Below are 12099 nucleotides of genomic sequence, written 5' to 3' on the forward strand. Positions count from 1 at the left end.
GATTGGTGGAAGTGAGTGAACAACACATACCAGCACACGCTCCGTACGTGTTCGTCCGTGTTTGAAGCCCTTTTTTTTTTGGATGAAATGTGTCCGTGGAGCCTTCTCGCCTAACATTTGTCAGCATCACACGCAGTGCAGTGGTAGTGGTAGTGGTACTGTTGGGCGCACTGTTTGATTGTTATTTCGATATTTTTCGAATGGTAGTGGGTTGGGGGGGGGGTTGTTTTGTTGTTGTTTTGGAAAATGGGATAATAAATACCACCACACGCACACATGCACACCCTCTTTATAGGTGTCGATTGAGGTGCCCTGGGAAAAGGGGTGTGCGGGGGGAAAAAGACGCTGCGTTTGGCAACGGTTAGCCCATGCGCCTGTGTGGCCGTTTCGCAATTCCGTCGAATCGGTCGTTCCCTGTCCAGTCGAAGATGGAGGGCGAAACGGTGCCAGAAAACTTTCCCATCCATGCCCATCGTTGCTCGAAGGAAAGATGCCCGAGAAAGAGGGATAAGCTACTGCGTTCCGACCGATCCGACCAACAGAAAACAAAGGGCACACAAGCTCTGCGGGGAGGGCGTGTGGTACTGTAGTTGTGTCGTATGTACAGGGTTTCTGGATCAATAGGGTGGGGAGGAAGGGGGATGATGGACGCCGGGTTTGAAACATCGGAAACGGATGTGGCAGCTTGCCAAAGTTTGAAAGATTGGCCGGTTTGCAAGGAAATGAAGGAAGGAACGGTAGTGGGCATCGATTCCGATGGCAGGAAAGGCGTATTGCGTCGCAGGGAAAATGATTCCAAATGAACCTAAGCTAATGAAATGCTTTCGGGGAGGGGTTGGATTTTCTTCCAGCAAAATGGCTTTGTTGGGGATGGATATTGTAAATTGTATCAATTCTAATGATTAATTCTGTATGATCAAATGCTCCTGAAAACAATGACCAAACTGTCTCAAGGTTTGTACAACAATTTGAAAATTGCACATAAATCTCCGCTGATTCGCTGACCTCGTGAAAATGGCATGGCAGATGCAAAGGAATGCGCCTAGTCGCTCCCGCATTGTACGCATCTGTGTGTGCAGCCATCGGGCCAAGATCGAAACGAAAAAGCAAGTACGTGCTTAACGGGTGTACGGATCAGCTGTAGCCGATTGGCAAATAGTGGCATTTGCTGGTCGAATGCACCGGAGAATGCACCTTCGGTTCGCGGTCAATGTTTACAATTTGGTGGCGAGAAAGCAACGGGAAACATGCCCGAATTATTAGTATAAACATGGGTCGGATGGAGGTTGCCGTTGTACTAGCGCCATTACGAACAAGCCGTAGTTTTGGTAATGTAAATAGTTTCGGTATGCGATGGTGCAATATTGTGCATTCCGGCATGAACGCGTTCGCTTGGCATCTAGGGATGCTTGGGAGGTAAAAACGGAATTTATACGTGGATGAGTCGAAATTAAAATGCAGTCCAATGCCCGTTAAGTAGTAGATGAATGAATGCTTTTATTACTTTTTCATGTTTTGTAGCTCGTTTAACGCATTGAAACTCCGTCCCTTGCTCGTAACACACGTTTGCTGAAGGTTTTTGTGGTTCTAACACGAAACTATTGATCCAACACCTTCCCTAAATGTGCAGTACGATAGGGACAGCAATTATCTTCACGAATGGAACGAATTCTTGCTTTTCCACTAAAGGAAACTAGTTTAAAAAAACGCAAAAAGAAACACACCTTCATTGGCGTGGAGAGCACACCACTACCACTCTGCCAAGTAAATGTAACACGCGACAAATGATGATGCAGCTAGGAAGAAATTAATCATTTCCCGCACTGTGTCATCCCTGTCGAATTTGCTTAACATTTAACTGGCATTGAATGACTCAGACTTCCAAAAGCCTGATAAGTTTGAGAACTGTACGAACACATTATCGTTCGCTCAGTAAGTTTGTTTATGTTTTGAAATATTTCCTCCCCTGGTTCACGGGCATCTGAACTTGTACACCACACGCATTAGCGGGGCGGTGGAAAATTTCGCTTGCAGATGAACACTTTCCATCGATGGACGCATGCGTTTGAATCATGTGTATTGGTACAGACCTGGGGAGAGCTGGGGGTGAGGTGGAACACACTCGTATCGATAAGTAAGCAAACAATTGTATAAATACAGCTTGGTTCGCAATGTAGTTGTAACGTGTTAGAAGTAATGCGTTTTGCGTACATGGATACTCTTTGTTTGCCTTTAGCTAGTTATATCGCTGTAGCGAACCACATTCGATCGTTTGCCTTATCTTCAAAATAAAGATAAAAAATGGGTAAACAAAAAATGAGGGCTTGTGCCGCGGACAAGCCGCCACGTTGTGCTGGCAGTTTATGCTTCATTCCATCTTTCCGTGCACAATGGCTTCGTTGCGGTCGACCCGATGGAATCGATTGAAGTGGCCATGCCTTGTTTGTGACCCTGGCCGTGAAGAACGGACCGCGCACTTTTTTTTGTGTTGCTCTTATATATTCCCATTTTCCGCAGTCCTCGCGAACGAGGAAAAGCGAAGAAAACGCGCAAAGATCTCGCTGCTTCTATGCACGTTTTTATGGTGCCGCCGATGCGACGCTTGGATAAGGCACCGTGGAAAACGGATGGAGGCATGTTCCGCTTCCAACAGGGTGGAGAAGGGGTTTGAGAAATGGAGAAAATGGTAAGACATTTGCTGTGTAGTCTCCGTGTTGCTTTTATTTGCATTTTTTTCTTCTCCACACGATTGTGTGCCCCTGTGTGGCTATGTGTGTGTATATGTGGAAATGAAACCAACAAGCATGTATTGGTGAGTGTGTTTTTGTGTGGAGTGACCTTGGCCTTTAGAATCCGGGGAAGCAGCAATTGAGAGCCCTCGGTGCTATTCGTATTGGTGCGCGTTGGAATTCATCCAAATTTGTGCTCACAATTCCAATGCTTTGTATGCTTTTTTAGCCTCGGGGGATTAAATGTTATGGTCCGGTACGGCAGGATGCTGCGTATGAATTTAAGCTTCTTTAGCCGAAACTGTGTGAATCAGCTGGATGTTTGCACTAAGCATGTGTAAAGTAAAGGTGGGATGAAAAAGCGCACATAAAACAATGCATCGTGGTGCGTAGAGGGAAGTGTCGGTTTAAAACTTACATAATGGTGAAAGTATCATTGATGAAAATTATTGAAAACAAATGATAGTTAGTAGCAGCAATCACAACAGTTCAATACGAGAATAAATCATTGAAGTTTGAGGAATATAATGAATTTAATTTGCTTTGCTTTTTTGCATTCTCAATTCATAATCTTTCTACTCGGCCTAAACGACACACGGTGATCATTCGGGCTTTATAAAAAACCTACAAAACTTAAATATTTTGTTTGTAGGGTTAAAGTGACAAATGGAGTAAAAAAGGAAACTATTTTACCTAATTCAAATATCCTTAAAAACAAAAAAAACTAAAATTGGTGGAACAACCATATAGCCAAACTTCAATGAAATGCGATCCGAATGGCATTCGAACCACTTCTAGCCTTTTTAATAGTCGTGGAGTTTATCGTTACACCTCTCAATTCTGGGTCAATTTTTATTGAATTTCGAATATTGATTATTGGATTTAATATTATGTTTTGCATTTCATAATTTTTCGTCGGCTTTGATAGAATGATTTGTACACTGACATTTTTAAAATAATCATAAAAAGATGCATTTTCCTCAATTTCAATAAGCTGCAAGCACTAGAGATCAAAAACGTTCAATTTCAAATTGGAAATGCAACGACGTATAGATGGCGTTGCTAAAAGCGTTCGCATATAGATGGCGCTGTTTGACCGCATGTTCACAAATGGATGGCGCTAACAGTAGTGCCGTTAAATTGAATTTTGAAATTAACCGTTATGCAGACATTTTTCTATAAACATTGGTTTTTAATTGCTAAAAAGCAATTAGAATTTCGTTTGAGTTATGAAGGATTGAAGGAGTTCATAAGGAATAAGGATTAAAATCACAAAAGTATGAAAAACTACTGCATACTATCCCAACTGTTTAGAACGTAAGCTTTCGACCATCGCAGCGAGATTGGCAATCGAATCTTTCCGAAATCGTAAGAGCATCTATCAAAAATCATGTATCAAAAAGGTCATCTAGTCGCTCTTTAGGAACGTAAACACCAAAGAGCATTAAAGTACGTTGCATACATATACTCGTTTATCTCTGTTGCCCTCTGGCATCAAGTTTTTGCAAAACATGTTCATTTCATGGCTTTCGGCAGGCTGCTACCTAAAACAAACAAACCATCCGTTTAATCACAGCAATTATGCACCGATAGAGTTATCAAAGTTAATCACCGTCCCGTACGGTCGTCCAGTTGGCCGAGCTTTTCCGTGAAACTGCTCGCCAAAAGGGGTTGTACTTTGGACCACCTGACGGTTGACACGGGTACTGTCCACCCCCCAATTATGCTACTGGATGCAAATCGGTCGCGACAACCCATGCACCGCAACGGCTCGAGGTCGATCAAAACCAATCCATAGGTCCTCGGTGCATCCCGCTTTAGAGGGAAAGTTTTACTCCCTCACCAAAGGTCTGGTTGATAATTAGCGAACAGGGAGTCTGTGTAGTCGAGCGGGAGAAGGTTTGGTGGCGTGGCATTGGCCAAAGATGTCATTAAGCCTCTCACACCCAGCACTCGTACGCGCGCGCGTACTATGCTGTAACACGGGGATATAAACTATTCATCGGCACAGTAAGAACTTAATTCCGTGTGTCGTCTCTGCGATGTCACAGCCACTAGCACGCGGCTAGCTATCGAACAGTAAAGTGGACTGTGCAAAAATTACAACACAATGTCAACGCTCGTAAAATATTCAAAAAACAAACGATGCACAAACGATGGCTCATTCGGTGCTGGAAAGGCGGCAGGACTGCAGTTGCTGCCTTCTGTACTGCCTTTAATTGGAAAGGTATGCAAGGTGGTAAAGACTGTCATTTTAATGGAATGACAGTCTGGCGGAGTGTGGTTGAGGGTGAATGTTGACTTTTTTTATTGCAGTTGTTGATGTTCCCTACGGTCGCTAAACCGCAAACTTTGCGACAGGATTGTGACAGAAAGGGCTTATATGACTGTTGTGCCCATTTCACATACTAGACCCACCGTCCGCGCAACATCAATCGATTGAGTAGCGTGGTTCGTGAGAATCGTTCGACCGTTGTGCCATTTGCGCGCTTCATGCAATATTCAGGTAAGCCAATAAATTACGGCATAGTTTTTAACGCGGACGTGTGGAATCTGTCGTAAGCTGTTGGATTGCAGCAGTGTGATTGAAAGGCCGTGCGCTGATTTAGTTACGGTGATATGTTTAACATTTATCATCCATGTTGTCCTTTTCAACACCGAATCAGAGCTTGTTTTTTGCATTGATACAAACATTTGTATTTAAAACGGGATGCAATTAACTGTCATCCAAAGGCTAAAGGCTGGAGAAGAGGGACAGATATTTAACTTATTCTATAAAAAATGACGGATGAACATAAAATTGTAAATTGATCGTATTTATGTATTGAATATTTACAAATTCTTGGCTTGAACAGCTTGATGTGACAATTGTTGATGTTTTACCCAATTTGTTTACCCCTTTGACTAGCAGAAAACTGCATAAGCCTGAAATTGTAAACATTTCTACAGAAAAAGGTTATTTCGATCCTTTTCAGCATTAAACGAAGTTGGCTGATATATAAAAAAATAACAAAAGTTTTCAGTTTATATGAAATTTCTATTTTACTCCAGACAAACGAAAACATCGTTAATTATTTTTAATTCCATATAATACGCAACGATGATAATCTCCTCCAATCTCGGCCTTAGTGACTAATATGTTAGGCAAAATGGTACTTAAATGGCTTAATTCATTGCTATATTGATCGTAACCGGATAGCCAATTCTGCATATAGAAGGCTCGTTTCATACCGCGCTTGACACCTGACCGAACATGATCTTGGGTCGTACGACTTGCCGATTGTATCATGCGATCAACGCGATATTACAAATGAAGTACTTTTTTGTTATATTTCATAATAAACAAGCTGAAACATATTTTTCAATCAATAAAAAACAATCTTCATGCTTGTTTTTAAAGTTAAATACATACTCGAAATTTCTTTTTTTCTTTCTTGCATGGTATAGGGACCTCTGGTCACCCATTTAGGTCACCCACCCAGTTTTGCTCATAAAAGTCTTCATTTTGACACCTCACAAAAAATCATTTTAAATAACAACTTTAAAAAAAAAATAACAATTTTTACATCATCTCATTAAACTATTCGATTGATAAATGAAATAATGCGTATGTAATTATAAAACAAAATTATCTTTTATTTGCGATAGTCACTGTTGGCAGTTACGCAAAAGGATTCAACATCTAAAAGACTTGCTCAAAGTATCAATATTGATCAACACCCCACTTCATTCCAACACTCTGCCGAACGCTTCCGAAAGAAAATATAATGAATAGGAAATGCATTATAAAAGCCAATTTGTACGTGATTCAATTTTCCCTTTCCTTTCACACACGCACGCTCCCGTCTTCGTGCTTCGTGGCAAAGAAAAATCAAACGAAAAAGAAACAACCTTCCCACGTTACTTACCCAAGCAGAAAGGCCTGCCGCCCGTTATTCAAAGACCGATTCCGTCTTCGGCACTACCGTGTAACCACGCAAAGCATTCCTTCCGGAAAAACCTTTTTTGTTCGTCCCCCAGGCGATGTCTAATGTTCGGTAAATATTTGATTTCTCTTGGTGACACTCGCGGTGGGTTCCCCTAGTTTGGCGAAAGTCTTTTCCCTGCCCGCTGTCAGACTGCTCAGACTAAAAAGGCACAACGCGTTCCCGCTCCCCGCAGGAAGCGACCGAACACGAGCAATCGGAATAAAACAAACGGCTAAAACAGTTCGAATCAAATCACTAAACAGTGAATCCTGTTGACCTGTCCCCGATGGGTTTGGTTGTCGGTTCACCGCCTTCTTCCAAGGAATACGCAACTGGTCAACAACGAAAATGTCAATCACAAATCGATATCATTACCTTTTCCCTCTTATGTTTCCTTATGGGAAACCAAACCGATCGTTCGCTGACCGGAAATTGAACGACAAACCACAGGGGCTGTGTATCCTGTCGATGGAAGGTAAGCGATTGTCTTTGACAGCATTAGTAGCTTGTTGCTGTTGGATTAGAATCGTTACACGAATGGAAATAATCAGTGTGGGATGTGTGCGTGTGTGCTTTTGAGTAGATATGGGATTGGTATAATAGTTTTGTTTTTGTTTATTTTGTATGTGTTTTTTTATATGATCTTTATTAGTCATCTTTCGATGAATGCTTTGGATTCTTTGATTCTTGGGCTCCGACTGGAGATTGTTGTTGCATCCGGTCAATTTAGAGACAATTGGGAAGTTGACACAATGTCATGAGTTTTTCAAAAAAAATATTAAAACTATAAAACAGATATTCTAGGCTCTAGATATTAGCTAGTAACGATTTATCCTGAGGAGAGAAGGAAATGCTAGCGAACGGAAACACGCATTAAGTCGTGCGTACTCATTCGCCACTAAATGCCGTCGGTTGTTGCTGGATATGTTGCAGAATGCTTCTGGCTGGGGTAAACGTCGCCAATTGATGGGATTGCTGAGCCGAGGCCGCTCCCGAGTGTTGTTGCGCCGTGCCAAACACAGACGCTAGTACCGGGATGGTCGGTGGGTTAAGATGCATTGGTTCGTTATCTTTTGGAGGCTCTGGCATCGGTCCCACCGGTTGGGTGGAGGACGACATGCTAGACGCTGTGGGGCCTATTGGTACATGAAGATGGTGAGATGTACGTGGTAAAGTCGGCGGCGGTGGCGGTGGTGGTGGTGCTGCTGCTGCTGCTGATGTTATTGTTGCAGTCACAGGAAGTTGATTGGAATGCGTCGTTGGCCAGAGAGGTGCTGCGGCCAGCCGTGGCACTGGCCGCAGAATGTTGGGTCAGGTTTTATCGCGGCCAAACTGAAATGGATGAAAGCTGTAATGGACAAAAGGATGAAGGTAAATTGATTGTAACCGCAAGCACTTTTGAAATAATTGCGTCGATAAAGTTTGAATCTGGTAACATAACAGCTATCGATCAATAGTTGAATACAAATTTTAGGCGCTAATGGCCATGGAGGCGCCTACGATTCACAAATCTGTTGAGCTGTTGTTTTCCTTCTACGGGAATAGTTATAAAATACATACATTTTATAAAAAAATGGTTTAATCCTGACATTTGCTTAGAAAATTCAACATCCTACGGATTTGTGGGTTTTATTGACATAATTCCTTATTCATTAATTATTTGAGCTTATCACGGACGTCCGTTACACGAACGATTCTCGTTCATTAAAGTGTTGTAGATCTCCAGTCATGAAAAAAAAACTCTTTATATGCAAGCTATTTAGCACAAGTTGTCATAATAGTCAAAATTGTATGACTTATTGGAAATAAAAGTATTAGGTGGAATACAAATAATTCGAAACATTAATACATACATTAATTAAATACATTCATAAATCCAATAATCTATCATAGAGACTATATAACCATGGGTTAGGGACACACGAAAAAGTTATAATAGTAATATTTTTATTTGCGTAACGATCTTATCACTCATAGAGGCATTGCTTGTATTTGCGATACTTCTTGTAGCCACGGTAGCGGTGTTTTTGCTTCCTGGTGCCGATGCAAACCCTTTTTTACTATGTTGATCTTAAATTAAACCCTTTTACAAGCGAATGTTTCGAAATACCCATTAGAACGAGAATGAATTTATTGCATCTACGTTTCCCAAACATGATTATAAATGTTTTTTGACGTTATTTAAAGTGCAAAGATTTTGTTTTCAATGTATACAATGAGACAAATTGACAGTAAAACACTGTTTAGATGAGTGTATGTTCATCCGTGCTGCTCGAAAGGGGCAGTTTATTAGATAGATGATTTAATAAACCATTATTAGACAATACTATTGCGATTTGAAGCAACTTGTTCAAAAAATTTCGAACAGCTGTGTTTAAAATTCATAAAATTCCATTTATCATTAAATAAAAAAACAAGCTAAGATAGGGCAGCTATTTGAAACGTAAAAAAATGTTCATTAAACCGCATTCCAATTTCCATACAATTTGGATGCAAAAAACTGCTTCCCAATAAGTAAAATAATAAATGTGTTTCATCATAATGATCCAAACAAAACGCAGTGTGTACTCACCATTTCAAGTAATCCTCGTACTGATGCTGCCTGACGTACTGGAACGCGGATAACCGTTCCCTTTGCTGCAGGTACAGCTCACCGAGCGACTGCCAGCGTCGTTTCTCCAGTTCACTGTACGGTGAAACATTTGGACCAATGGATCCACCATTCGCTCCACCAGCAACGGCACCAGCACTCCCGTTGGCCAGCGAGGCCATACCACCGTAACAGGCGGCAAAGGGAAACAGAGCCGAAGCTCCGACGGAACTCGGTGCTGCCAGTGGGCGCGTCAGCTTGTCGAACGCGGCAGCAAAGCTTCCGCCAGCAGACCCTGGCGCGGCCAACAAATGATGACCAGTGGAGAATGGAGCACCAAGGGAAGTGACGGTTGTGGCGGAGCTGGAAGAGACTGCGGGACCACCGAAGGTGCTACTGTTCAGTGCCGTTGATCGTACATCCATGTTACGCAGCAACGCTGGCTCCATCTGGTGTGAGGCGGCGTGCTTCTTTAGATAGCTTTGCCTACAACAACGAAACAACAAGCAAACACACAAAACAAATCACAAAACAAACACAATCTTGTGTGCTGATCATCCCGAACGTACCTGCGAAAAGTTTTCCCACACTGGCCACAGGGATACGATTCTTCTTCCGGCGCTGCAGTAGTAGCACCTGCTGGCACCGGCTGCTGATGCTGATGGTTATCGTTCGAGTTGTCGAGTATTTCGATCGGTTCCTCCTCGGCCGCACGTTCTTCCTGGCGGGCGGTAGCATTCCTCGTACCGGCCCCCTTCCTTCCATCGGTCGCCATTCCGCGCGGTTTGTGCCAGCGCTTGTGCGATGCCAGATTGGCCGGACAGTTGAACACTTTGTCACACTCGGAACACCGGTACTCGATGTGTACGATGCGCGAGCAACGGTGCTGCGCCAAACCGAACGCATCGTCGTACAGCGCACGGCACAGCTGGCACAGATAGGACCCGATCTTGTTGTCAATCTTGGACAGGATCTCCTTCGCCTCGTCCGTGATCTCGACCACGTTGAACGCTGGATCGATATCGCCCTTTCGCACCACGAGCTCTTCCCCGTCCTGGAGCTTGCGGATGATCGTACCCGATACGGGGCTAGTGTTGTCCTCGTCGATCACCCCTTGGCGGCGGGCCTTCGTCCGGCGGCGCTCACTTTTGGACGCTGAACTGCGTGCACCGGATCCGCCGGATGTGGTTGGTGCCTTTTTCGAGCCGCTCGCCGATGGGAAGCTTCGCTCGAACAGCCGCGCGAATCCTTCAATCGCTTGCAGGTGAAGCCGCTCGTCGGCAAAGTAACGTTGACCGTCGTTGAGCACGGCCGCTTCGTCGTTCTCTTTCTCCTCGCTGTCAACAATGTTGATCGATTCTTTACTATCCTCACCATCGTTGTCCAGCGATTCCACGTCAATGTTTGAGGAATCAGACTTATCGCGAGTCGATCGTTCGTCGTGATCAGTCAGATTCTCAACTTCCAACTGCTGTGGGTGTCGTTCGGTACCTCGAGTAACATCAATAAACTCGTCCGGTTTTTCTCGTGACCTATCGGGACCTTCTTTCGAGCCCGGTGCTTCACCACCATCGACGGAAGGATACTTGAACGGAACCGAACGTGCACTGTCGTCAAAGTATTGGAACGCTTCCGTCCGATCCGCACGTTCGCTTAGCGTCGTGTTGGCGTAGTATCGTTTGTCGTCGATGCAAACGGTGTCGGAGAAGTGGTTCCTGGTGCTTCGCCAGCTATCGAGCGTACGTGATACGGTGGCCGGAATGACGGCCGCCGACTCGTCGAACGATTTTAAACGCTTTCTCGGCGGAGACGGTGTCGAGGGTGGCGTCATGGGAACATTGGTGGGGCGCAAGGAAAGATCCAACGGACTGGGAAACTCCCGTGCACGGGGAAGAAGAGTCCGACCGGTGGCTGTCGGATCGCCGTCGGTAGGATACAAGAACTGTTGGAAGTAGCTCACTGGTGGCGAGCTGACCGCCGTAACTTCGGACGGTGTGTCCTGCTGGTGCGATTGCTTCTGGAGATAGTCGAGTGTGGTACTGTACGAAGGCAGTAGGATTCCCTGGCTCTGGTTGGAAATGTCCACGCTGTTCATCGTTCCGCGGTACGATAGTGTTTCACTTCATTACATACATAAATTCTCGCTCAACCCGTAACCACACTGTTTCCAACCGTTAGGAGCTTTGACGCATTCAACACTGTTGCACACAATGTATAATCCTCATAGAAGTTGTAACGACACCACACAAGGCACCACCTTCACTTCAGTCACAACTGTTGGCCTGCGTCCTCTACACTACACGGCAAAACGTCAACTGAACGGTTTCTTGCTACAAGGCTCATGCAAGGATACTCCTAGCTGTCCGCAGCCAATAGCAAAGATGACTCCTTTTAGTTGCAAGTACTGCGCACACTCGTCAACGCCTACGTCATTGTGAATGCAAACCTCCTCGCTTCGTCGGTACATCCCTTACCACCCAACGACAGTATATCGCTCCAGCCAAGCTCGTCCTATCGGGAAAGGCGCATGCCAGGCGCAACAAGTGATTCTACGGTCAACAGTAGCGCGATGGTCTCTTTTCCTCTGTTGGCTAAAACCTCCAAGCGGGAGCATCCAGGCGCAAGAGATGTTGCCCGCGGCAGTTACTAGCACTGCCATCTTGGTCACGCCCAGAGAACCTGCGAAGATGAGGCAGTTTCGCAGTCATGAAGGATGTTTATTTATTCATAGCGTAGCCCTCCTCGCTGTACAGTGCCGCGCGCCGCTGTATCTGAGAACAAGACTTGCCAGTTGGCAAAGGACTAGTAATTC

At 44.4% G+C, this 12099-nt stretch overlaps 1 protein-coding gene across 1 annotated transcript; it reads right to left on the minus strand.

Annotated features, from left to right (window-relative positions):
• Window positions 1-7938: 7938 nt before the first annotated feature.
• Window positions 7939-11830, minus strand: LOC120897671. Its single transcript, XM_040302693.1, has 3 exons — window positions 9857-11830; window positions 9270-9773; window positions 7939-8045 (listed from the first exon to the last, which is right to left on the minus strand). Exons 1-3 carry the CDS (start codon window positions 11380-11382, stop codon window positions 8009-8011), a joined length of 2067 nt encoding a protein of 688 aa, XP_040158627.1. The 5' UTR covers window positions 11383-11830; the 3' UTR covers window positions 7939-8008.
• Window positions 11831-12099: the final 269 nt, after the last annotated feature.

The sequence above is a fragment of the Anopheles arabiensis genome, chromosome 2, assembly GCF_016920715.1.
Source record: "Anopheles arabiensis isolate DONGOLA chromosome 2, AaraD3, whole genome shotgun sequence".
Classification (NCBI taxonomy): domain Eukaryota; kingdom Metazoa; phylum Arthropoda; class Insecta; order Diptera; family Culicidae; genus Anopheles; species Anopheles arabiensis.

Coding starts and splice junctions, on each gene's coding strand:
- LOC120897671 (XM_040302693.1), bottom strand. CDS start 11,382: ATGAACAGCGTGGACATTTCCAACCAGAGCCAGGGAATCCTACTGCCT. Junction 9,774..9,856: donor TGTGGGAAAACTTTTCGCAG/GTACGTTCGGGA, acceptor TCGTTGTTGTAG/GCAAAGCTATCTAAAGAAGC. Junction 8,046..9,269: donor TACGAGGATTACTTGAAATG/GTGAGTACACAC, acceptor TGTCCATTACAG/CTTTCATCCATTTCAGTTTG.